Source organism: Cervus elaphus, chromosome 19 (genome assembly GCF_910594005.1).
Source record: "Cervus elaphus chromosome 19, mCerEla1.1, whole genome shotgun sequence".
Lineage (NCBI taxonomy): Eukaryota > Metazoa > Chordata > Mammalia > Artiodactyla > Cervidae > Cervus > Cervus elaphus.
The window spans coordinates 74,059,531-74,084,659 of NC_057833.1; the positions used below are offsets into that span (position 1 = coordinate 74,059,531).

At 51.4% G+C, this 25,129-nt stretch overlaps 1 protein-coding gene across 3 annotated transcripts; it reads right to left on the reverse strand.

Moving 5' to 3' along the window:
- Positions 1–1,851: 1,851 nt before the first annotated feature.
- Positions 1,852–25,096, reverse strand: RRP1B (ribosomal RNA processing 1B). Of its 3 annotated transcripts, none has more exons than XM_043874428.1 (16): positions 24,883–25,096; positions 17,592–17,674; positions 16,091–16,148; positions 14,794–14,879; positions 14,439–14,500; positions 13,976–14,105; positions 12,818–12,882; positions 12,189–12,370; positions 9,168–9,259; positions 8,519–8,616; positions 7,599–7,618; positions 6,876–7,004; positions 5,698–6,362; positions 4,061–4,207; positions 2,790–2,853; positions 1,852–2,114 (listed from the first exon to the last, which is right to left on the reverse strand). In XM_043874428.1, the coding sequence occupies exons 1-16, from the start codon at positions 25,010–25,012 to the stop codon at positions 1,921–1,923; spliced, it is 2,205 nt and encodes a 734-aa protein (XP_043730363.1). In that variant the 5' UTR covers positions 25,013–25,096; the 3' UTR covers positions 1,852–1,920. The 3 variants fall into 3 exon arrangements, with proteins under 3 accessions (XP_043730363.1, XP_043730362.1, XP_043730364.1); XM_043874427.1 differs by having other exon boundaries at positions 6,876–7,007; XM_043874429.1 differs by lacking the exon at positions 24,883–25,096 and adding an exon at positions 18,218–18,431 and having other exon boundaries at positions 6,876–7,007.
- Between the last annotated feature and the right edge of the window lie 33 nt (positions 25,097–25,129).

The following is a 25,129-nucleotide window of genomic DNA, read 5'->3' on the forward strand; positions in this document are numbered from 1 at the left end:
AATTTCTAAAAACTGTAGCCCAAATTTATGCATTAATTATAAGCTGCAGTAAACCTACTGAGTTTACCCACAAAATGGAGTAAGTCAGAACAGGTTCAGAGAAAGATAGATGGAACCCGAGACACACTGTCTGTCACTCCTGGGCCCGGGTCCCCAGGAGGCCCCTGCTGGGGCCTGACAGACAGCTGACGCACCACAGCGAAGAAGAAAAGTTCTCGCCCTCCACTGGAGGACCAACAAGCCATTTTCACCACTGGATGCCTCGCTAAGACAAGGGTCTTAACATCGCAGGATTAGATGGCCATTTGGCTACATGACCCATCTTTAACACTGAAATAAGAACTGTTAGAAAAATAATTTGACCAAGGATAATGAGACATTTTTTTAAAATAAAAAGTTAAAAATATCTGAGTGTTCAAATCTAACCTTTTCATACTATCAGTTTTGGTTTCGATAAGATTATATCAAAGGCAGCACACTAAAAACCATGCAACCACAAGGTGACCTGGTGCGTGAGACCTGGCGTTACAGCGACCATTTAACAGCACAGCAGTAATGATTTCTTCCTCGTGGCCTGACGTGACACAGCTTCATTAGACAGCAGGCCGAGCACAAAGTCCAGACGTCCTCCTCCTCACCAGGGCCCCCTGACTGGACCCAGGTCTTGGCAGAGGCCCCATATTGATCACGTGATCAAGGAAACTGAAGTCACACCAGCCCTGCAGCCCCAGTGGGTCCCTGTCATCCCAAGTTGCGGCTGGGACTACCGAGGCTCTCTGCTGGGGAGGCCTGAGACGCATCAAGCTGAGACCTGAAAGTACGTCTTCCCCAGATTATGCCCCCTCCTCTGAGAACGCGGCTCATGATGTGGCCAGGAAGGGGGTGCCCAGGGGCTTTCCTAAGGTTTCAGATCAGCGTCCTGTCCATCACCCAGGCCCAAGGGGCAGATGCCGTTTCCCAGGGCATGAGCAGCCACCGGGCCAGCACTGCTCTAAGCTGTGTTTCTGTTTTTCCAACTGAATTCTGAGTGTTTCCCACCCCATCTGCTGTAATTAACTAAATTTAGAACTTTATAAAAATCTGTAAGTGCAAGCTTCAACATCTGAAAAAAGGTAGCTACAAACAAATAAATAAGCATAGACAATTCTTAAAGGCTGCTTCTTTGGCCTTCTGGCAGGAAGCCACACTTTAGACACGGCAGCTGCGCCTCTGAAGGAAGGAGTCGGGACTCAGGATGGGGGTGCTGCCGAGGGCTGCCAGCCGCGGGGGTCAAGGCGCACAGGTGGCACGAGGACCTGGACACGGGCGGGTGTGCGGTGCCTGGGAGGACCCCCTAGGCTTGCTTAGAGGTAGGAAACCAGGCCAAGGCAGAGGGAGGGAGGAAGCAGCCGACCCTGAGGGCAGAGGCTCTCCCCTCCCGCCCCCCATACCCTACTCGAAGGGTCACCCCGCTCAGCACGCGGAGAGAAAGCACAGCATTGCTGATGCAGCTATGTCATCTACCTAGGACCGCGGAATACCCACACCACGTGGGAATCGTGCTTCAAAAAACAAAAAAGACTCTTAAGACCACAAACCATCAGAAAACCAGCCTCGCTCACAGCTGCACACGCAGGGGCTGGAGGCAACCTGAGCCCTGGACACCAGCAGGCACAGCAGCAGTGCTGGGGCGCTGGCAGCGAGCTCCCAGCCCCACGGCCTCGCGCCCGCAGCCAGGGCGTGGAGAGTGGACGGCTCATGTGCGAACACTGCCCGCAGCCCTGCCGACAGGGCCAGGGAGCAGACCTGAGGCTCACCTAGAGCCCCGTACACACAATTCATGGGAATTTATAAAAACAATACAAAGGCCCCTGCCTTTTAAACATTATAATTTATAGAATATTCTGTACAAAAGCAGTCTTTAAAAGGACTCTGACTATCTTAGAAGAAGTCCATAGCTGTTGGCCTTCTCTTTGGCATGGCGGTCAGCGGCTTCTTGGGGCCCAGAGGGGTGCTGGCCGGTGAGCTGGTGGGGGTCTTCAGCACCCCATGGAGGGGCCTCTGCTCAGGGTTGAAGGCCACTCGGGAGGGGCCCGTGGGACTGACCAAGATGCTCTTGTCTGTCTTCTTGAACTCTGCCTCGGACGAAAGCCAGGCCACAGTTAACAGGGCATGACTCCTCTTGTCTGCCCACTGGCCCCACTGGTGCTGCTCCACCCCCTGGGGGCTCCCATGGGCCTTCAGCCCGGGAGCAGGGGCCGCCAGTGAGGCTCCTTCCCTCAGATGCCTTTTCTTCTCTATGGAAAATGCCCCAAGGCCACCTGGATGGGCCACTGGTGGGCCATGGGGTAGTTATGGAACATGGATGCTTGGTGAACCCTGAGTTGGGTCTGGAATGAGCCCCAGGTTTAAACAGTTTCAGGAGGAGCCTTTCCTTCGTGGCAGATTTACTCCTCCTGTTTTCTCTAGCTTTAAAAAACCAGAGTTTCTCAGGTCCTTTCCAGATAGTCCCTCCCCTCTGCGCACACACACCCTTACTTGTGGGCCCTAAACACAGCCAGGACCACACACACACACATGTGTGTGTGTGTACTTACTTGTGGTCCCTAACACAGCCAGGACCTAAACTCATTACGTACTCCTAAAAAGCTTGGTTTCCTCCTTTGAAGAAACAAAACTAATCACACCTGTACTAAAAGCAGTCAGACAATCCCCCCCAACCCTCCCTGAACCTGGACTGGGTGCCTGGACCAAGGCAGCCACAGTGACAGAAAGACCCACAGAGAGACCTAACCCTAACCCATGCTCACCTGCTGTCATGTTCCTGTTCAACCCAAAGGTCACCTTCTTGGAGCTGGACGGGGTTCTGTGTGACTACAGGAAAAAATGGCAGGGCAACAAGTAAAAAGATGGTGGCTAAGCTGTCCCCAGAACCCACGGCGCCTCCAGGCATGGCACTGGCAAGCCAGCCCCGCTCTGCAGGAACCGCCTGTCATGGGGTCCCGGGAGGATAGAGAGCAGAGTGAGGACAATTGACACCTCCAGGGAACATGCTGGTCCAGGCCCCACAGTTCATCTTGTGAGTGGAGTACTGAGTGCCCTGTAAGAGAACCTAGCTTCTGTGGGCAACGGACATGCGTGTCCCAACGTCCTGTGACAAGGACTCTGGAAGGGGACCCATTCTGCACCTTGAAGCACCCTGACAAGCTCCCTAGAACTCCATAGTTCTGTCCACCATTTTTGCTTTAACATCACCAACGTTTTAGGACAGAAACTTGGCTTGCACAAGTCTTGAGTCACTGAACAAATATATCCCCAAAACACCTTAAAAGAACACACAAATATTAACACAGACAGTAGTCACTCTGCTGGTTCAAGTGGGTGCTTGTTATCTTAATTTTTTTGGCTGTATCGTGGGGCATGCAGGATCTTAGTTCCCTCTCCAGGGATCAAACCTGTGCCCCATGCATTGAGAGCGAGAATCTTAACCACTGGGTCACCAGGGAAGTCTCTGAGTGGGTGCTATTTAAATGTCCACCTGCTGTGGCTGCCCTGGCAGGGCCAGTCAAGCACGCATGCTCATCTTGATGGCTCCACCAGGACCCGTGTCTTCTGGAAGCAGACTGGACGCAGCCCAGCAGCCTGGCCTGGACTTGCTCACTCCGAGGAGTACTCAGCAGAGCTGGCCCTGCTTTGCTGACCCGAGAACAGCCACGCCCCCTCCCACCAGTGGGACCTCTCCCACCTTCCCCAAATGTCCTGGGCAGACCTACAGACCCAGGCTCTCCAGAGTCTCCGCCCTCCCCCCTCACTGCTTGTTCTCATGAATTCGAGGATGACCTCCATGTCTCGCTGATGTACAACAGCATCACCGACTGCACCTCAAGTTCCCTGGCCAAGCCCCCAGTCTGCCTCAGGCCAGCCTGACTCCCTGAACGGGGGCCTGCATGCCGTGGACAGCAGCAGAGGCTAGAGGTTGACTGCAGGTGGGTGAGGGTCAGGGTGCAGCAGTGGGGTTCCAGCTGAGCCTCGGAAGTCTGGGGTGGGACTGTGTGGGGGGATAGCAGTGTGGGGCAAGTACCTGCAGGGTGGGGCCCGGTGAGGCAGCGATGCTGCCCTTGGCCTTCCTGAAGAACAGGGGCTTCGGGGAGGACGCGGCGTCGAACTTCACGAAGTCCTTCTCCGTCCTCAGCTTCTTCTTCAAAGGGCCATGCACCCCACCACTGCCCTGTGTGAGGGGGATGAGACGGGGTCACTCCCACCCATGCATGTGGGAAGGGAGCAGACAAAACACAGGACCCCCCTACAGGGGCACCCCAGGCCCCTGATTGGACCCCTGGTGACAGTCTGTCAACAGCTCACTTCTGGAGCAGATGTTGCAGAAACCCCCGCCTCCCTGCGTTGGCTCCGTGTCCACAGCCAGGGGTCTCCTGTCTTCTCGGCCACCAGAACCCACTTTCACTCATCTATAAACCTGTGCCCATGTTGGAGGGTTTCTGGCTTTCAGAGACTGTGTGCTAAGTTGTAGCTCACTGTCTCACTTCTGAACAGACCCCACCGCCCATGGAGAGTCTGCACGGAGGGCGGGTGTGACACTGTCAGGCTCCGTGGGCTTGGAACGGGGCAGGCACAGAACCTTCTCTGGGACTTTATACTGACACCTGTCCACAGCAGAGCCCGCTCCTGTTCCAGGGCCTCAGGGGTCAGGGAAACCCAAGGTGGCCCCCGTCACACAGTGGTTTTGGCAAGTTCCTGTTCTGGCTCAGAAGTTTGCCACCCTCCCCTGGAGGGAACCTGGAACTGCAGACCTGGGCCAGAATGCTGCCCCTTGTGGAGGAAGACCTCCCCAGACCCTCCAATCGTCTCTGAGAGGGGCTACCAGGGAAAAAAGAAAACTTCTCAGACGTTCGTTCTCAGTTAAGCAGCACGAGCAGCAATGACCAGTGGGTGATGGGCTGAGGCTGCAGAGCCCCGGGGAGGTGACACAGGTGTTCCAGTGTCAGGGAAGGTCTGAGGTGAGAGCGGACTTCCTGGATCCCAGCTGAATGCCCTGTTTCCCACCCTCAGACCTCCCACTGACCCCTCGGGGGTCCTGCACCATGAGGCCTGGCACAAGTTCTGCCCGCGTCCTTGCAGGCTCCATAAACAAGGCCCTGGGAGGCCCAAGGGGTCATGCATTGAGCCCCACAGGCCGTGCGAGGAGTGGAAGCAGCCCAGGGAGACGATGGCTGCCCTCGATGGGCACAGCCACACGCATGTCCAGGGAGGAGGGTGAGAGCTGCAGGGACCAGAGACTGGTCCCTGCTTCTATCTGCTCCAGAGATCCAAGGGGAGAAAAGCTTAGTGAAAAAGAACAGGGGTAAGAGTCTAGGGCTTCTTCTCCTGCCAACGAAGCCCAGGACGAGCCAGGAGCTGTAGGAGGAACACAAGCTCCACACGTGATGGGGCCCCCTGCCTGTTTACCCCGTGGAGGTGGGGTGCCTGCTGGGCCATTGGGGCGGTCCCCCTGTCTAATGCTGGCCCCGTCACACCTCTGGTCACAGGGGGCGAGAGTGGGAGGGGAGGCACCGGAAGCCCCCGAGACAGGTCACTGTTTACTCCTTGGTAGAGGGTGTTAGGAGCCATGACGGCTCCTGGTCCAGGGTCTGACTGCCCCCTGGCCTGGGGCTGAGGAGGTGGGGCCCGGACACTCCTGCCTGGGAGCCCCCCCTGCCTTACCAGGGCTGGGACGAGCTTCATCCCTCTGGGCTCCACAGAGTTTGACATCTCCTTCATTTTCTTCCTCTTTTTCAAAATGGCAGCTTTCTGAGTGCACGAGTTGTAGAGGTCAAGGCCGCTGGGCCCCCCACTCTTCTTCAGTTTCTCGCCCGGGGGCAGGGTGGCAGGGCAGTCCCCTCTGTCTGCTGGGCTGGCTGGGGGTCCTTCCCTCTGGGGCGCGGGCCAGGCCAGCACAGGCGGGCCACTGCCATTGACCAGCAGGGCTCCCAGCTCCCGCCTCCTCTTCAGGACCGGGGCACCGCTGGCTGGGGCCACTCGAGGGGCTCCCCCCTCCAGAGGCGATGCTGTTGACTCCAGGCCCTCCACCTGGATCCGTGGGCTCCTCTTCCTGGGCCGCTTCCTCCTACTCTGCAAGGAGGGGCGCTCCAAGCTGCTCTGCTCCCGGGTGCCTGGCATGGCCAAAATTCCCAGCTCAGCTCCACTTGCCTCCGGGGCTCTTTTGGGACTGGCCTCCGGCTCCTGGCTCCCATTCTGTTCTTGGCTCGTGGTTTCCCCACTGGGCCCTGTGCGTTCAGCCTGGAGTTGGTTCTTCTTCTTCTTTTTCCTCTTTTTCTTTGGAATGCCACCTTTGCTCTCCTCTTCCTTGGCAGGGAAGAACTTGGTTCCTACAGACACAAGTCAGTCAACAAGTGCCCGGTGCCCAGGGGACCCGCCAGGGTTGGGGGTACCCACAGCATGTCGCCAGTCCCCGCCAGGTCCTTCTCTGTGCCCTCAAATCCCACAAGCTTTCTCACTTGCCCATCTCTTGCCCTCCCCAACCATGCCTGGAAACCTTCCTGAGGCTTATTTTGATGTAAATGGATCTGAAACAGTATTCAGATTCCTACTAATTTTTAGGCCCATACCTGGTAATAAAACAAGTGCCCTGAAGGGCAATGTCCACCTAGGACGTCCACATCCCCACCCTCTTCCTGCATCAGGAGTCCGCTACACTTCCACTTCAGCAAGGCTGGAGTACGGTCCCCCAGAAAACAGGACAACACCCGGAGACACGTTCTCTATGCTTCTCAGCCCCTAAGAGTGATGGCTTTCACCCTGCAATGACCCATGTGGACGTGAAAGGTGCTCCCAGGGCCACGCTAGCCCACTGTGTGCTGACCGAGAGCTCTGCGGCTCACCTTTCCCTCCTGCCATGTCTGTCTTCTGCAAAAGTTTATTCCCTTTCTTCTTACGTGTTCCTTGACTGCGGGTCTGGTCATCTTCATCAGCAGTGCTATCCTCAGCAAAACTGAGGTGAGAGAGACTGCCTGCTGGACACCAAAGACAACGTCTGGTCACAAAGACACGTCTGGTCAGCCTTCTGAGACAATCACGGCCCTGACCCCCATGTGGGTAATTTTAACCCTGATTCCTGCCGAGTCCCTTATTGCTTCTCCAACTCCAACCTGAAAAGTTGCTGATGCAGGAATTATAGACTACACTTTGTGGGTTTCTCAGTTGAGGTGAGGTCAGGGACTGTAGTTCCAGGGTGACAGCCTCTAGAGCTCACCCCCCAGAGGTTCGGCTGTGCCACCTCCACATTTCAACAAGGTCTGTGGGGCCCCCCAATTCGAAGCACCCCAAGTGCACAAGAGGCAGGGGCAGCAGACACACCCACCTGCTCAAATGTAACCCAGCTCCCAAGGAGCAGTTCCCCTCCCCCACCCAGGGGGACTGGAGGCTGGCTGATCCCAATGAGAGGGACCCTGAGACTGACCGTTCTTCAGGAAGGTTCAAGCCGGAATCCTCCTGTTAATCGCCCCCACCTCCAACCCCACCCTGACAGGAAGAATGGCGCCCGGTTCGGGGGTGCCCATGTTCACTGAGAACATCACCAATTACAGTCTTCTGATTTTCCTCACCTTCAGAGAGATCTTGGAATCTGAAAAAGAAAACAACAAAGGCTCCTAAAGAAACCACGTCTTCCTGCCTCCCATAAACACATGCGCTAACCTTTTATGATATAAGAGATATCTGTTTTCCCTTAAAATCATTATTGAGATGGACAAAACTGCCCCCAAGTATCACACGCATGACATGAAGATCCAAGGCTTTGTCCTGGCACATCCCAGCGAAACTGGGGGCAGAGAAGCTTCCACCTCTACTTACATTCCAGTCGCTCTGTTACTGAGCGGAGACAGGCAGCAGTGTTTTGTTCTACATGACTGTGCTGAGTTAGAACAAAAGCAAGTGTGGAGGCGTGTGCTGGGCTGAGGCAGCGCCAGGGAGCAGAAAGGCCGAGTCCAGCCCCAGGTCTGGCGGCTGCAAGCCCAGGCGATGGGCTGCCTCCTTGTACCCCCGCTGCCTCATCTGTCAAACGGGGCAATCCCAGAAGCTGCCCTGTGGGCCCTCCTGAATGTGATATAATCTGTGTAAGTGCTCGGGACAGGGCGGCTCACAGCGCGCAACAGGGCTCAGCTGCTACCTGTCATCAGTTGCAACGAGCCGTGGGGCTTCATGGTCACACAGGTGACAGAACCACGCTTCCGGCACACCACGAGGCGGTGGGCAGGAGGTAGCGGAGCTGCTCTTTGACCCCTGCTGCCACCTCCTCCTCCATCTCTACCACATAGCTAGGGGGTGACTGCAGCTGCATGGGCAGAGTGGAACTGGAGAGCCAAGAGCGGCTGTCTCCATGGAACCTTCCAGTGAACGTGTGTGCAAGGTGAAGGGCAGAAACTTTCAAGGTGAGTGGGTGATAGCTCCTGCCTGGAGTGAAACAGAAGGGCGGGGCTTGAACGTGGAGGACGGCCAGGTGAAACCTTCCTCCCCAGTCACTTACTTCTTGATGAGCTCGGAGAGACTTTTCCTGTTGAAGGGAGGGACGTTTTTCCTGTTGGTCATTTCCAGGAGTCGGTCAGCAACCGCCTTGTAGTCAAACTAGGTGAGAAGAAACACTACATGTCTGCTGGAAGTACAGCCCCGCCTTACCCAGAATCATGACAACTGGAGACAGCAGCCCAGAGCACTCCCATAGGACGTCCACACAGTGTGCCTAAAGCTTGCCCACCAGAAGCCTAATAGTCACTGCCTTTGAAAACTTCCTTCTACGTATTCTTGGGGGAAGCTATTCTTTGTTTTACCTCTTCTTCATGAAAATTTAGGGGGCTGTGTTGTTCTCTAAATTTAATCTAGATGTTCAATTTGTACTTGGTTACATGGTAAACTCCCTTTATTGAAAAAGTACCATCAGGCTGGCTTAATTGTACAGAATACAAATCTCACTTATTCAAGCCAAAACAAAGACTGACATCTTTCAAAATGCCATTGTCTTTAAATCTGTCTCCAATAAGCTCATTACAAGAAAAGTGACACCAGTGACCCAGAGATTAAAAAGAACCTTATGCATTAGGGCTGTGGTTTAATTATCTCTGACCCTAATTCTCCTTCAGTTAGGCAGCTTTCTACAAAGAGAAACAACTGCTACCAACCTGGAGAAGTGGCCCAGTGTCCTCCACACTTCTGCCGCCATCCTGTCCGCCTTCCTGGCTGAACTCTTTTCCAGAGTGATATTTGCCCAGTGCTATCAACAGACAGATCCACAGACACAGTTCAGACACATGGCCACAGCTGCCCCTGAAGGAGCCACTGTCCAATTAGGTGTCTTTTTGGTATTTTCAACCTCCAGACATTAAAAAAAAAACTCATACATTTTGCCTTTTAATTACCTCACAAACAAAACTCCCACCATGAACTGCAGTGGAGGTGGACCGCAAACTTGTAGGCCAGGGGCTCGAGCCAGTGGGAGGAGTGTACAGTCTGTGCCCTGTTTCAGGAAAGCTGAGGCACTGGTGAATGTTCCAAGGGGCCACCCCAGGAAACACAATGACCTGATGCTGACACGACTTTTTAAAACTTTTTATTTTATATTGGAATACAGCCAATTGACGATTTTGTGATAGTTTTCGGTGGACAGCAAAGGGACTCAGCCACACATACACATATATCCATGCTTCCCCAAACTCCCTTCCCGTCCAGGTGGCCACATAACATTGAACAGAGTTCCCGGTGCTGCATAGTAAGTCCTTCCTTCCTTCCTCCCGTTGTTCCTCCCTAAGTGTCCATCAAGAGAGGAACTGATAAAGAAGATGGTATATATACACAGTGGAATATTACTCAGCCATTAAAAAAATGAAACCAACATGGACGGACTTAGAGATCATCATACAGAGTGAAGTCAATCAGACAGAGGAGAAATATCATATAACATCCCTTCTATGTAGAATCTAAAAAGAAATGACACAAATAAACCTACAAATCAGAAACAGACTCATAGACTTGGAGAACTCATGACTGCCAGGGGAGAAGAACTGGGGGGAAAGGACAGTTAGGAGTTTGGGATCAACATGCACACACTGCTATATTTAAAACAGATAGGGCTTCCCTGGTGGTTCAGTGGTAAAGAATCTGCCTGCCAATGCAGGAGACATAGGTCTGATCCCTGGTCCGGGAAGATCCCACATACCAAGGAACAACTAAGCCTGTTCACTATAACTACTAATACCGAGCCTGCGCTCCAAAGCTTGGAAGCCGCAACTAAGTCCACATGCCACACCCACTGAGAAGCCTGTCATCCAAACTAGAGAGAGGCCCCCAGTTGCCGCACCTAGAGCAAAGCCTGAGCAGCAATGAAGACCCAGCACAGCCAAAAAATAAATTATTAAAACACAGAACAAAATGGATAACCAACAAATACAGCTAACGTGACTGTTGACATGAACTAAATAACACAGAGCATCACAGCCATGGAGAAGCAGATGCACGTTGCTGCTGAGATCTCACAAGCCCTCACAGGTGTCCTGTCTCTGGCAGGCTCTTAGCTTGTGAATGGTGTGGCCTCAGGCAAAAGACTGGGCAGGTCCCCCAAGCATTTGATGAAGAACCTGGGAGGAAATCTTGGAAGGCGCTTAGGGAAGGGGGGTGCTGTGGTTCAGACAGAAACTGGCAGCAGGAGAGGTCTAGAGACAACACAAAACGTGCTTAGGGCTGTTCAAGCACCATGTTGTCGCCCATAGTGAATTTAAAATGACAATATCTTGTCTTTTCTTTCTTAAAGACTTCTTTCCTGACTAAAAAATAAAATAACATCATCGTAGAGGACTTAGAAAAACAGACAAAAGCACAAAGGAAAATAAGAGATCATGTACAATTTTGCTGTGCAGGCTAGCTCCTACCACCTTATATACGCTTCCAGATACATACATACATCCAAGTCTAAACATAAAAACCAGGCACTTCCCACAGAGGATTCCTGTTATTGTTGAATCACTAAGCTGTGTCAACTCTTGGCGACCCTGTGGACTGCAGCATGCCAGGCCTCCCTATCCTTCACTACCTCCGGGAGTTTGTTCAAATTCATGTCCACTGAGTCAGTGATGCCACCCAACCATCTCATCCTCTGCTGCTCTCCGCTTCTCCTCATGCATTCAATTATTCTCAACATCAGAGTCTTTTCCAGTGAGTCAGTTCTTTGCATCAGGTGGCCCAAGTATTGGTGATTCAGCATCAGTCCTTCCAATGAATATTCAGGGTTGATTTCCTTTAGGATTGACTTGTTTGATCTCTTTGCCAGTACAAGGGACTGTTAAGAGTCTTCTCCAGCACAACTTGAAAGCAACAATTCTTCAGTGCTCAGCCTTCTTTATGGTTCTACTCTCACATCCGTACATGACTACTGGAAAAACCATAACTTTGACTATATGGACTTCTGTAAGCAAAGTGATACCTCTGCTTTTTAAAAATGTTGTCTAGGTTTTTATGTCTTGCTATAAAAAATTTTCCCTGGATGTTAATTTTTGAAAACTTTTCTTTTTAATGACTCCAGGACATTTCAAAGGCATGGGTACACCCTGAATTGGCCCTTCACCTACCGCCAAGGCACTGAGATGCTATAAACCACAGGAAATTCTGATGAGGCTGCAATTTAAATGCCCCATGTGAGTCCCATGGACATTAAACAGTGCTGAGAGCGAGGTGCGTCCATGGTGGGTGTTTACACACCCTAAGGAAAAGAATCCTGGAGGAAGGCAGAGACAGAGAGGAGAGCTACAGACACAAGATTGCATTCCCAACACATCTGTAAATCGGGTCTCTGACCAGGGACCCTTCAACAGGCATGAGGCCACATTAGGATTTTTTTTTTAAAAGCTGCAACAAGAAACACACAGAACCCAAAACAATAGCAATGGAAATGATGAAACCCTGGAAGAAAGCCCCGTGGCCTGGGAGATGCAGAGAAGTGTGCATGTGTATGTGTACGCCCAGGGTGGCCAGGCTCTGCACCGTGCAGGCGTCTTAACATAGCCCTGCTTCCCTCCGTGGGCGGTGCTCACGGCAGAGGCCCCTCTGATGAACTCCACGTGGCAGTCAGTGAGCTGCCAACAAACGCACTGCAAACTGTTCCTCTGACGTGAATTTCACCTAAGAGAGACCCTTCAAGTAAATTTTCTCACCTGCTTTCTTTTTCCTGACTGCTTTTCTCCACGTCATCTCGTTTTCAGATGTCTCTTCATCTGAGAGGTTGCTGCCACCCACTTGTGTTTTCTGTTCCTTGACTGTCTCTTCAGGTACAAAAGGAGACTGATCTACAATGACTTCAAAAACACCCCTAGCTATAGTCTGTACCAAAGTCTGGCTGAGGGCGGAAGCACAGCAGAGAGAGCGTGGTTAGCGGATGGCCTGGACTCTGTTCCCTCAAGGAGCGCAGCGGGGTGGGAGGCAGAGGACGCCACTGCTCGGCCAGCCCGGCCCCGGGACCCTGGGCCAGCACTGCGCTCCCGGCTACAGCCTGTGCTGATGCACTGCGGCCACGAGGGGCCACGGATGCCAAGCGCTGTGTGATGGAGGCGCGGCCCGGGGCAGAAGGACCCGGGCGCAGGAGGGGCGCGGGGAGGGGAGATTCGTGGAGCCCCTGGGAAACATAGCTGGGGGCGCCCGCCAGGACTCAGAGCTGACGGGAGTTAGAACTTGGTGCTTCTGAGCACTGGCTGACCTGTGCATCATATTTCACCTACAATTTTACCACCAGCCCCCATAAAGAAATACCAACTGAAGTGGTAAAAGAAACACATGAATCACTTACTCCCTACTCTTGGCAGCAATCTTGCAGAATGGATCAATAAACTTGAGATTCTGATCTGCCAAAAGCTGTAACAAAGGAAAAAAAATGAGGGGGAAAAAAAGCGCCTTTCAGATGTGTCCTTGAAAAAGGAACCATTTGTGTTTTTCAGACAGGTTGAATCAGACCAACACATCTCTCACAATGCCCAAAACGCACTCTGCTAACGGTCATGGCCACCGTCCAGTCATCCAAGCATCTCAGCACAGTGGCCGGAGAGGACTGCCCACCCCGAAAGGCACCGTTCCGTCCTACATTCCCAACAGAGACTCCCTCCTCCACGGAGACAGGACACTCCCAGACACCGAGGTGAAGGATTTAAAAAACAACATACACTTTCTTTTAATTATGAAACAAACAAAAAACAAACACATGTTCATTGCAGACACTTGTGAAAGAAAAAAGTACATCACTGCTTCTCATCCCCGGTTCAGACAATCCCTGGCTTGCTGAAACCATGTCATTCCCTCCCCAGCCTGTGTCTTAACAAGCCCTTCCATCTGTGCAGCTCTGTCTACCCCTTTTTTCCCCTATTTTTTTTTGGCCAGGCCACATGGCATGCGGGATCTCAGTCCCCTGACCAGGGATTAAACCCATGTTCCCTGAGGTAGAAGCAAGGAGTCCTAACCACTGGACAGTCCTCCATACTGCTATCTATCTATCTATCCATCTCACACAATGCAGCTTTTGGGAATTTAGTTCCCCAACCAGGAAGTGAACTGGTGCCCGCTGCAGTGGAACTTCTAACCACTGGACCACCAGGGAAGTCCCTTGACTTTTTAAAAACTTCACCTCATGAATACCTCCTCCTGTTACAGAATTCTTCAGTGGACTGTATAAGTTGTTTTTGATTCTGGCTATCAGACTTCTATGTACACTGTTAGTGCACACATCATTTTTTTCTACATGACCCACTGCCTGCTTAGGACACATCTCTAGATGAGGAAGAACTATGGCAAAGGACAGGCTGACCCATCCGTGCTGCTGCGGCTGATGTAACCCTGGGCTCTGCCAACAGCCTTTCACCTCCAGCCCGCGGAGCACTGAGAGCAGCGCCCAGGCCCTGCCATTTCAGGGGTGCCTTGGCCCTTTGCACTGTGGCAGGGTGCCTACCCTGCTTACCTCCTTCCCGCCCACCCTGGACAGCTCGTCCAGGTAAATGTTGATGAAGTGGAACTTCACTCCGTTTGGAGACCGACTCTCAGGATGCAGGACCTCCTTCATCAAGACGTCGAGGAAAAGCTTGATACGGCTAAAGGAAAAACACACATAGCTCTACAACCCCCGCTGCCAACATCCTCTCCGTCCCCAGAGAGAACGCGACATTCTTGTGCCCAACTGCTAAACAAGCAACGCACGGCGGAGAAAGTTCAACAATCACTGGAATGAGTACAAAGTGCTGCTGTGTGTGCTCAGCTCTGTGGGGTTTGAAGTTCTTCAGGCATGAGGACGCTGGGCTCCTGGTACTCGGAGTGGAAGGCGTGGATCAGGTGACTCAGACTTGTTCATTGAAACACTTAGAAAACCACGCCATTGCCTTTAAAGTTTTAAGGCCCTCAAATGCTAACCCAGAGGGTTCACCAACCTTTCTTCCCAGCCGTTTTGCTTCAGAACTTCGAAGGACTGCCTCAGGACCAGACGGATCAGCTAGAGACAGATAACTGTTGTTACCAAAGGGAAAGTGACAAACACCCATCAGCTTGGCAGAACGACAGCTACAGCCTGGATCCTCAAAGTGGAAAGTTCCCACACTAACAGCTAGCTTCTAGATCAAACACTGTCAATGAAGGTGCCCCAGACTCACTCTGACAGCTGGAAGAGACAAAGCCGATGCCTCTGAACACATCCTCTAGTGCCCCCTGCCGGTCACCTGACCATGCACCGCACAGCCACCTCCCAGACCCGGAGCTCTGGGTAAGGGGCTGTGGCCCCACCCTCACCATGTGGAATTTGTCCAGGCGGAGCCCATCGATGCCAGGCCACTCGCGATTCACGGTCTGCCAGAAGGTCTGGATGAACAGGTGCTCTGCAGGGAATAAGGGGCTCTGAACGCTCCGTTCGCAGGGTGCCGGGTCACCACAGAGCAAGAAAGTTCACGAAGGGAAACAGACTAGGATTTCTCAAGGATTCTTGGGCAGCTAGAAAATCTGGTTGGTAACTAAGTATGCTTGATAATTTTTTATATTTAAATAAAAGCTTATTTTAACAAGAAGTCTGGGAATATCTTAATGTTTGACTAGAAAGCTCTCTAGAGCATGTTTCGTTATCCATCGTAAAGCCATGATTCTGTTAAAAATCAAAAGATGTCCTGAGCCACAGATACTGCCCCTTCTTGCCCAAATACACTTAACTATCAGTCCTAAGCCATCCATCTGATGAACACCTGGGGGACCTATGCAGAGTGTCAGCCTTTCTGTTTTCATGTTCAGTGTCAGCTGAGTGAACTTTAACAAAACACTATTTTTCTCTTCTGAGGCATGAAACCAGCACTTTTCATCCCAAAATAGTTTGTTTTTTGCTTTACTTCCTTTTGCACAATTCTCTCTTCATATATGGAAAGCTACAGTATATTCTATGTACAGAATTTTGATCCTTAAGAGCCATCTGGGAGCCTGCTAAAATCCAAAGAATCACTAAGAGTTAACAAGGCCATTGGATGGTTCTGTTCTGAGGAGGGCTAGGCAAAAGCAGTGAATTCTGCCTTCTCTGCTTCTGTAAGTAATCAAAGCTGAATGTCTCAGAACTATTAATAATTAATTTCTCCCTTTGTTTATTCGTTTCGGTCAAGAGGGGTTACTTTACAGTTTGTTACCAGTGATGACCTGAAGTGGCTCTAGTCCCAAGGAGAACAACCAGCATCCAGAGGTAACCGCGGTCACCAGCACAGTCACACGCAGCTTCTGAGAGCGTTAAACTCACTCAGAATGTGGAAACTCTGGAGGACTGCTATTTTTTAAGACTCTTCTGAAACCTCTGAGATGCCGAAAGTGATGTCCCCCAGGACACCACCTTCATTCACCCTCTCACTGTGTCAGTATCTAAGCCTGACACAGGCTCCCCATGGGACGGTCTGTCACCTGACATTCACACTCCAGCTGCCCAGGCTTATGTGACGCTAGCCCCCCGGAAAATGGAAACTTTGAAGGAAGGAGAAGAAACGACATTGAGTAGGTTTCTTAGGCAAGTTACCAAATCTGAAGAGTAAGTTTTGAAAGTCACGAAAATATCAGGACTTACGAGCCTCTGAGTTGTTAACAACATGGATGAGTTGGGAAATAGTGTTCGCTAGCTCCTCCTGCAAAGTGGGGTTGGGGAAAAACAGCGGGGTTATTACGTGGAACCATGAGAGGACAGCATCACGGCCTGTGGGAGGGGGTCATCCCCTCCATTCTCACTGTCACCTCCACTAAGAAGAGTGTATCTGAACACCTGAATTGCCTCACAGGTGAAATTCCCAGTTTCAACGGACTACTGTGCCAATTCAACATGCCTTCAGAACTAGGTGTGTGCTCACACACATTATCCCTAGGGTGAGTTCAACTGACCCACACAAGAAACGTCAGCTCTTAACTCCTGGCTTTCAACATATAACTTGGGTTGAGATTCCATCCGAATCCCCCCAAACAATGGAAATGGAGATGCCAACTGCGACGAGGGGGCATCGCTGGCAGTGAGATACGGGGATTGTCACTCCATGTGGCTCCCGCTTGCTTGCTGGCAGACAGGCTGCAGGGGCAAGGTGGCAGAAAGCAAAGCAGCCATCCTGCTGAGGTGCACAAGCTTGTCTAGGGGAGAACTCGGGCTCTGGGTCTATGAAGAAACCTGCCTCCAGGAGTGTCCACAGGAGAATAATCCTCACTGCTATCATGGGGCCTTCACCTGAACTCAAGTCTTTCTCACCCATGTTAAACGAACCCCGGACTTGAAAGTGATGTTCCCATTCATCTGTTTCCTTCCTCCACTAAAGCTGTTGGTTGTCACTTTGAATGTAACTTAAAAATATTTTGCTCTGCTGTCCTACTCAAAACATGTTCAGTGGAGTAAAGGCAGGAAATCAAAGTGAGTCACTACAGGGCTCAGGGAAGCGGCAGAGCTGCAGGTAAAAGCCAGACAAGTAAAAACCTACCCTGGCATTTTGTACATCAGGGGGCTTCAGTGCCCCCAAAGCTGACCTTCTCCTGCTACAAAGACAGGCTTGCTTTCACACGCCAGAAAAAAGCTCTTCAAGAGCCTAAACCACTTTCTTTGATGGCTCTGGCGGCAGGGCTTGGTGTGCTTGGCAGACAGGGGTCCAGGTGAGTGCGCACACCTGGGCAGGTCTCCACTGCCTTTGTGATGAGACCATTAGCTCCAGGACCACTGCTCATTCTGCAAAGACTCTGCCCCCAGCACCCACTTAACTGTGGCAGAGCTGGGCCCAGAGCTGGGTAGTGTCATGCTATTTTTGACCACAACTAATAAAGGAGGAAACAGAAACTTTATAATGTAAAACCTACAATGGAACCTATGAAACTGTGACAGAGAAATAATAAATCTAATTTGTGTCTTCGTTCATCTTTAAAAAGACTTCACCTCAATGCTTGCATCCCTTTCTCTATGGACAAGTGGTGGGAAACCTTGAAGCAATGGTTTTCCATCTGTTTCCGCACATCAGGGATGGATACAGCATAAAGCAGGCTGGTCTCTCAGTCACTGGTGCCCTGAGTCCAGCAACATGACACAGGGGACTGTAGGTTACCTGCAGAAGAGGCTCATCCTGCACCCACATGCAGTAGAACAGCCCTTTCCAGATTTTTAGAAGTTCTTCTTGGCTGAAACCCCCTAGAAGGCAAAAGACCAGAAAAGTCCTATTTCAGAGTCTGCACGTTTCCTCCTTAAGTTTAGAGCTGCCACAGAAGCAGTGAGAATAATACTGTGCATGTTTTCACTCTTTTACTTGCAAATGTCTTTTTTTATTCGAAGCATACATTTTCTTGCTGTTACAAAACAAACACATAAATGCTTTAGTTTTGTCAGCTATGGGGCAGGGCGGCGGTGGTAGAGTGTTCTCATGATCTCAGTAGCATAGGAAAGTAAACGTCATCCACACACAAAATTAACCAATTTAGTTCAGGAGTCATTTAGGGGTTCCCTCAAGTGGTCCTCTACCTGAAATTAGTACCTCCTCCCCCCCGCCCCCACACCACCATTCTCACTGGTCTGGCCAAGCTAAGCCGAAAATCCTGCAGATGGTCTGCCCAAGTCCCTGCAACCGTCGCAGGGGAACAGGCCAGGCTTTGGGATATTTCTGCAAAGATGACTTTTTTGGGATCTTGGCTGGGCTGGACCTTGACCCCTTCTTTCCCAGTTATAGTTTTCACCTACCAGGCATGTGCAGTTTTAGGTGGCATCATCCAGGTCAGCCTTGTTCTCATTATTCCAGCCCTCCTTTCCGCCTGAAACCCCTACGGCCAAGCCACAAGTTGTACACAGACTCCCGCCTCCTGGGTCGACCCTGCTGCTGCTACTGCTGCTAAGTCACTTCAGTTGTGTCCGACTCTGTGCGACCCCATAGATGGCAGCCCACCAGGCTCCCCCACCCCTGGGATTCTCCAGGCAAGAACACTGGAGTGGGTTGCCATTTCCTTCTCCAGAGCATGAAAGTGAAAAGTGAAAGTGAAGTCTCTCAGTCATGTCTGACTCTTAGCGACCTCATGGACTGCAGCCTACCAGGCTCCTCCGTCCATGGGATTTTCCAGGCAAGAGTACTGGAGTGGGGTGCCATTGCCTTCTCCGTGGGTTGACCCTAGGCATCACCAAACGACTGCGGAGTAACCTAAGGACTCACGAGATCAGGTAAGTGCACAGTCCTGCAGTCTCCAAGCCTGCAGAGGACAGACAGAACCCTCAAGCCTGATGCCCGTTACAGCGGTCTTTATAATCCTTCACTAGAAGGTCCTGGGAAGAACCCTGCGGTGCAGCAAAGGACAGATGCAGTGAATGTAAACAAGTATGTATTTAGAATAAATGTGATCTCAGGACTCCACAGGATTAGTTCAGAGTGATGAGGAGATCCCTTCTGACAGAATGAGCTTTACTTATTTTATTTGGAGGAAGCTGAAGAGCTGTATAAGGTACTGATCTCCAAGTTACTAAAAGACCTTTCCCATGCCAACAATTTCATCACGGTGCATTTTGATTCCTTGTGATAGGCTCTCATTTGCCAGAAACTATAGTGAAATTGGCTTATTAAAGTGCCTTTCCTTTAGGGGTCAGGCAAACTGGTTTTCCTTCACCTGCCTATTACAAATAAGACACACCCGGGGCTCTTCCCACTGAGGACACTACATGTGAGTGGTGGGCTCCACCAGAGCACACCGACTTAGTCACAACTGCAGCACCTCTGGCATGGTCTCCTGTGTTTACATCCAACCATGTTCAGACTAATGAAACATGGATCTATCTGGGCAGGGTCATCAATGGCACTGAAACAGCAGATGAAAGGCTAGTGATGGGTTTCACAGTGCATGCGTCAGACCAACACCACCAAGCCCATTGGATGCCCCACGTGATGCAGCAGGAAGAACACAGAACTGCTTGGTAAGTGTTCTCACAAAGACAAAAAACTGAACATACACTGCTTCAAATGTTAACTTTTAATACCAGTTTGCAGGAACTATAGGAGACAGAAAAACAAATTAAATGAGACCATGGGATGCAGTCAGCAAAACCCCAAATGTTGGGGTCTCCATAAGACAAACGACCCAGTTCTTCCAACAAGTAAGTGCAAGGAAAAGAAAAGCCGGATAAGAACTGTTAGGATTGAAGAGTCACTGTAGACACGACAAGCAAACACTATGGGTGGGTCTCATGTGGATTCTAATTTGTCATAAAGAGTGTATGAAATGATGGGAATGCACAAGATTGATATTTCATATTAAGGAAAACTTTCCTAAAGGTGTGACAATGTGGTTACATTAGCAGGGTCCTTATCTCAGAGGTACACACTCAGGTATCAGGAGGTGCAATAAGACACCAGGGGTTTGCTTCCCAAGAATCTCGTGGGAAGGAGGAAGTGGGCCGATCAGATGACCTGGCCAGGTAATTAATAAATACTGAAGCAAAGTACTTGCATTTGAAATGATACGTTTGAAATATTCCTTAAAGAAAAGAAGGGAAAAAAAAGAACGGCATGAGAGTATCAAAATGAAAATGTTGTCATGGGCTGTTTTCTTTCTTTTCTTTTACTGTTTAGAAAACTCATCATAATGAAACTTGAAAGGCACAAACACTGATGAAATAGGACTTAAACGACACCAGTTCCTACATGAAGCTCGGGACTGGGCATCCTTGTTTCCGCTCAGCAGTTTCACTATCTCGCCCTCTCCAGAGCTGCCCCCTTTCAAGGCAGGGCCTGGGAGGAAGGCAGGAGTCCCGGGGGCAGGGAGCTGGTGTGAGAATGGACAGAAGATCCCCTCTCGCGGGTCTCAGGAAGCACTCTCTTCTCTCCCGGGAGACCTGAAGAGAAGATGAAGTTTGGAGCCGGCCACATGCCCGGGAGCCTGTCTAGGATGGGAGAACCTGGGGGCACAGAGCTGTCTGGGGAGGAGCAGGGCTCTGGAGACAGCGGAGCCCCAGCATGAAGCTGAGATTTGGCTTCTTCCCTGAAAACTAGTGGGGCCTGGACATTCTGCAGGTTTCTACTGAAAAAGAATCCTAAGCAGTAAGAACACGTTTCTACTGCAAGAAAAATCAGACACTCTATCAAAGCACACACTAGAGAGTCCTTATTCGCCTCCTGAAACCAGTCCCCTACCAGAGGGCCCCTGCTCCCGGTCTGGTGGCATCTTTCTCGTGCACGGTTTTGCAACACTCATGTGTGACGCAAAAACACACTGCTGCGTGTGCGCGAGGCTCAGAAGCCTTTTCACTTAAAAAGGGCAGTGTGTGTTCCTCTCCGGGTGTTTTCTCCAGGAAAGCAGTGTGTCAACCGCTGCTCAGAGATCATGGGGGGCAGCTAGCACCTCTGGGTAACCCACCTGTGCTGGCAAGGATGCGCTAGAGACCTTAGCGAGGGAAAACAAGAGATTTCCAGAGTGACCGGGGAGAGCAGATCCTGGAGCGCGGGCGGGAAAGGGAGCTGTGAGTGAAAACAGGTTCTGACTTTCATCCTACGTGAAGTGACCAAGGTCAGGGAGACAAAGCGCTGGTCAGGCCCTGGGCTGCTCCTTACCGTTTCGGCCCTGCTGGAAAGGCCCGTGACACATGAGGCTCACACTCGGGGTCAAGACTGAGTGCACAAGTGAGAGGCATGTGGCAGTCACACACTGCTGTCCCACATCCTCTACCACAGCCTAGTAGGCACAGCTCCCTTTAAAAACACCTGTTCCCAGTACAGGTAGATAAGTCCCTCGTCTTCACTCAGGAACTTAACTTGGAAAAACAAGACACCAATCTTTGAAGTACTTAACGCCAAACAGATTGCTCACTGTCTGAGGTGTCTTAGTGCTCTGCAGGTGAAGGACAACATACCCTGGTTATATGAGGTGTGACGTTTGTACATCACCCACACACAAACTGTCACAGTGTTGATTTTAAAAGCAGACTCATCCCACAGCTGCTTCTGGATTGGTATCTTCTTCTTGGGGTTGAGCTTCTTAAACTTAATGCAACTATGTTTCTAACAACCATACAGGTTTAGTTACTTCAAAATGAATGAGATTAACATCAAAGTGAGACTTGGACACAGAAAATCCAACAGCTCCTCTCATGGGGAGATCAGCCCAGGAGCCTGTTGAGCCCCTAACTCTTGACCCACATCTGTGTGGGAACAGCCTCAGCTCCAGTTAATAACACTTGACCCCCCATCTGTGTGGAAATAACCTCAGCTCCAGTCATTCTATTAAGTTCTGGGTCGAGAGACCCCAACCCTGCCAGTGTGAAGATGTACTGATTCCCTCATCACTGCCACTGACTCTAAGACGCCAGGAACCACAAGATGCACTGTTATTTTACGTGCCACCAAAAGAGAGAGCAGGAATGCAATCAAAGTATCACACATTGATTTTAAAATGTATCCTACTCTTAGAGAGTAAATGCTGAGTGAAAGTGAAAGTTGCTCAGTGGAGTCTGACTCTTTGTGACCCCGTGGACTATACAGTTCATGGAATTCTCCAGGCCAGAATACTGGAGTAGGTAGTCTTTCCCTTCTCCAGAGGATCTTCCCAACCCACAGATCGAACCCAGGTCTCCTGCAATGCAGGTGGATTCTTCACCAGCTGAGCCACAACGGAATCCCTAAAGGCTGAGAGTTGCAGATAAAAAGAGGCAAAGGTATTTATTCTGTTCACAGCTGCATTCCCAGAGCCAAAAGCCGTGCCCAAAACAGCAACAGCACACCTACAGTGGGCACCCCCCGGGTGTGCAGAACGCACGAGTGAGTGAAAAGGGACAAGTGAGTCCTTGTGAGCAAAACTGCAGTTATTCCGTGGCTGTGAATGATCAACACTTAAAGTGGTACAGCAACACTTAGTTGCTTTAAGCTCTATAAAGATTTTCAATTTGTTTTCAAACTAAGTTACTAATGGACAGTAGAGTGACATCTCAGACTCTCTTTTCTATGCCTGAGACGAGACACAATTGACCGGATCAGTAAGGTTCCACCGTCAGGCCAAGTTATTTCCGAAAGTGTGTTTCTATTCCGACAGGCACAGCTGTGGCAGAGACCACGTCCATTCTGTCCCATCCCCGCTGTCTAGACGTGCACTTTACCGTCACTTTCCTGAAGGCCTGCTACCCTCCCTGCGCTGTGAGAAACACGGGACAAGTAACTCAGACCACACCCCGGACACTGCACGCCCCCTGGGCATCCTGCCCTGGGACCACCCCAATGTTTCAGACCCCAAGCCTGTTCACCAAAGGGGTTTGAACACCAGGCTCTGTCTGGTCGCCTCAGCCCGTAGGCGCTGCATCTGGTTCTTCTTCTGTTCTGTACACAGGCCGGCCCTCGCGTGTCTGGATGCGTGCCCACTTCCAGCTAGGAAAACAGATGGAAGTTTACAGTGTTTTGGGGAGACAGTGACACATTGACTGATAATTAAGAAGCAGGGCAGCTAAGTGCCACAACAGAGACACATAGGGTATCCCGGGATACTTGTGGGGCAGGGTGAGGTGAGACAGAAGGCATTTTCAAGCAAGTGATGCTGAACTGAGTGCTGGGAGTCGGAGAAGGGTGGGGATCTTTTCAGAGAACGGGAGACATGAAGGCAGAGGTGAGAATCAGTGTACTGAACACCAGGAACCAGTGTGGAGCAGTCACACGGGGAAGAGGGGCTGAGGTATGGAGAGAAAGGGAGGACAGACCGTGGTCCGCAGACCTGGGATTCTGACGTGTCCAGCTGTTTTAAGAAGATGAGCCAGGCTGGTTCCAGAGCAGGGGTTCACCGGGGGCAACTGGAGTTTAGATGAGCGAGGAAACAAGCAACCACAGAAGTCTAGATGAGATGGAGGCCTCCAGGCAGGGGAGAGTAGTTCAGGAAGTGAGACAGCTGAGACCAGAGGACACTGGATGCAGGGTGGGGGAGAGGAGGCCGGCTAGAGTCTGGGTGGGGAGGGGAACTAGCATCCAAAATGAAAGAGCAGGGGCAGCAGAAAAGGTTTGGTGGTTGGGGGCGGGGGAAGAAAAATGAATCACTTTTGGACATTTTGGTCTGAGGACACACAGGTGGACGTTGCCAGGTGAGTAGGGCATATCTGAGCCGAAAGCAGCAAAGGTCTGGGTTAGAAGACCAGGGTTAGAAACCTCCAGCATATATGGGATGAGTAAATTAAATCTGCTGGGGAGACCCCAAAGAGAGTCAAAGTCAGGAAGTTTGGCTTCATTCCTCTTTCTAGCAGACTTCCCATGAAATGATACTTTCTTTCCCCTGGGTAGTCTTTCGTGGTTTCTCCTTAAAATAAAACATTAACTAAGGAGGTCAGCACAAGGAGAGATAACATCAATTCTTTGAAAAAGGCTCTATGTACCAGAACTAGCAATAAAGAAATCAGACTTATCTTGTGTGCTCAGTTGCTCAGTCCTCTCTGAGACTCTGGGATTCCATGGGCTGTAGCCCGCCAGGCTCCTCTGTCCATGGGATTCTCCAGGCAAGCATACTTGAGTGGGTTGCAATGCCCTTCTCCAGGAGGGTCTTCCCGACCCAGGGATCGAACCCAGGTCCCCCACATTGCAGGCGGATTCTTTACAGTCTGAGCCACCAGGGAAGCCTAGACTTATCCTAGTACCATAAAAACCTCCACTGCACACCTAGCTCATTCTTTCAGGAGTTTACAGGTCAGTTAATGAAATCCTTCAATGGCACCCACTGCTGTTTAAACCCAAATCACAAAGCCCGGTGTGACCTGGACACTGCCTGCTTGTTCACCTTCATCTTCCCTCACCCTCCCTCACTTACTAACCTTCAGCACTGCTAGCCCGTCTCCTCTCCGACCTGCTGAACGTCAACGGCCCATGTAGAGGATGGCTTTCTTTCCTTGGTTTTCGTTTCCTTTACTTTGCTTAAAGGAGCTCTGTTTCAGTTAGAAATTCCTCCCTAGACTTCCCGGGACAACTCCCTCCAGGGTAGGGATTCTGTTTTCTCTTTTGCAATCCCAGCTCCTAAACGTGTTGGTCAAGTGAAGGCGTAACTCAAAGAAGAGCGCACCAGAATCTATCAGGTGAGCCCAGTGATCCAGGGTCCAGGCTCGGGGTTGGACAGAACGGGTCTATCCTAAGCTTCACCACCCACTGTGACTTTCAGCAGACCACCCGACCTTGTCGGCCGCAGCCCCTCAACCTTAGAACCGGACGAGACCCAGCAGAAAGCGGACACAAAAGCACATGCGGGAGTGAGACTCAGTGCCACACGCTCTCCCCGCTCTGCCCGCGGCTCCCCCGGGCCGTCCCCCGTGACGCACCTCCCGACCGGGCCCCCTTCCCGCACCCCCCAGCCCGGCCCACCTCAGGCTCCCACGCCCGGCCGCCATGTGCGCGGCGGACCGCCGGCGCCCACCTGTCTCCCTCTGCGTCTTCACGCTGATGTACTGGCGCAGCTTCCTCATCGCCCGGTCCCGGATGCCCTTCTCGTGGGACGCCAGCCGCTGAGCGAACTGAATCTCGGCCGGCTGCATGGCGGGGGCCATCGCGTCCGTTGGAGCATCCCCCGCCTCAGCCCGCCGCCACCGAGCGCCCGCCGCCTAGCCGCCCCGGCCGCGACTGCGCAGAAGGCGGTGGCGCGTGCAGCGGCGCGCGGGCTGATG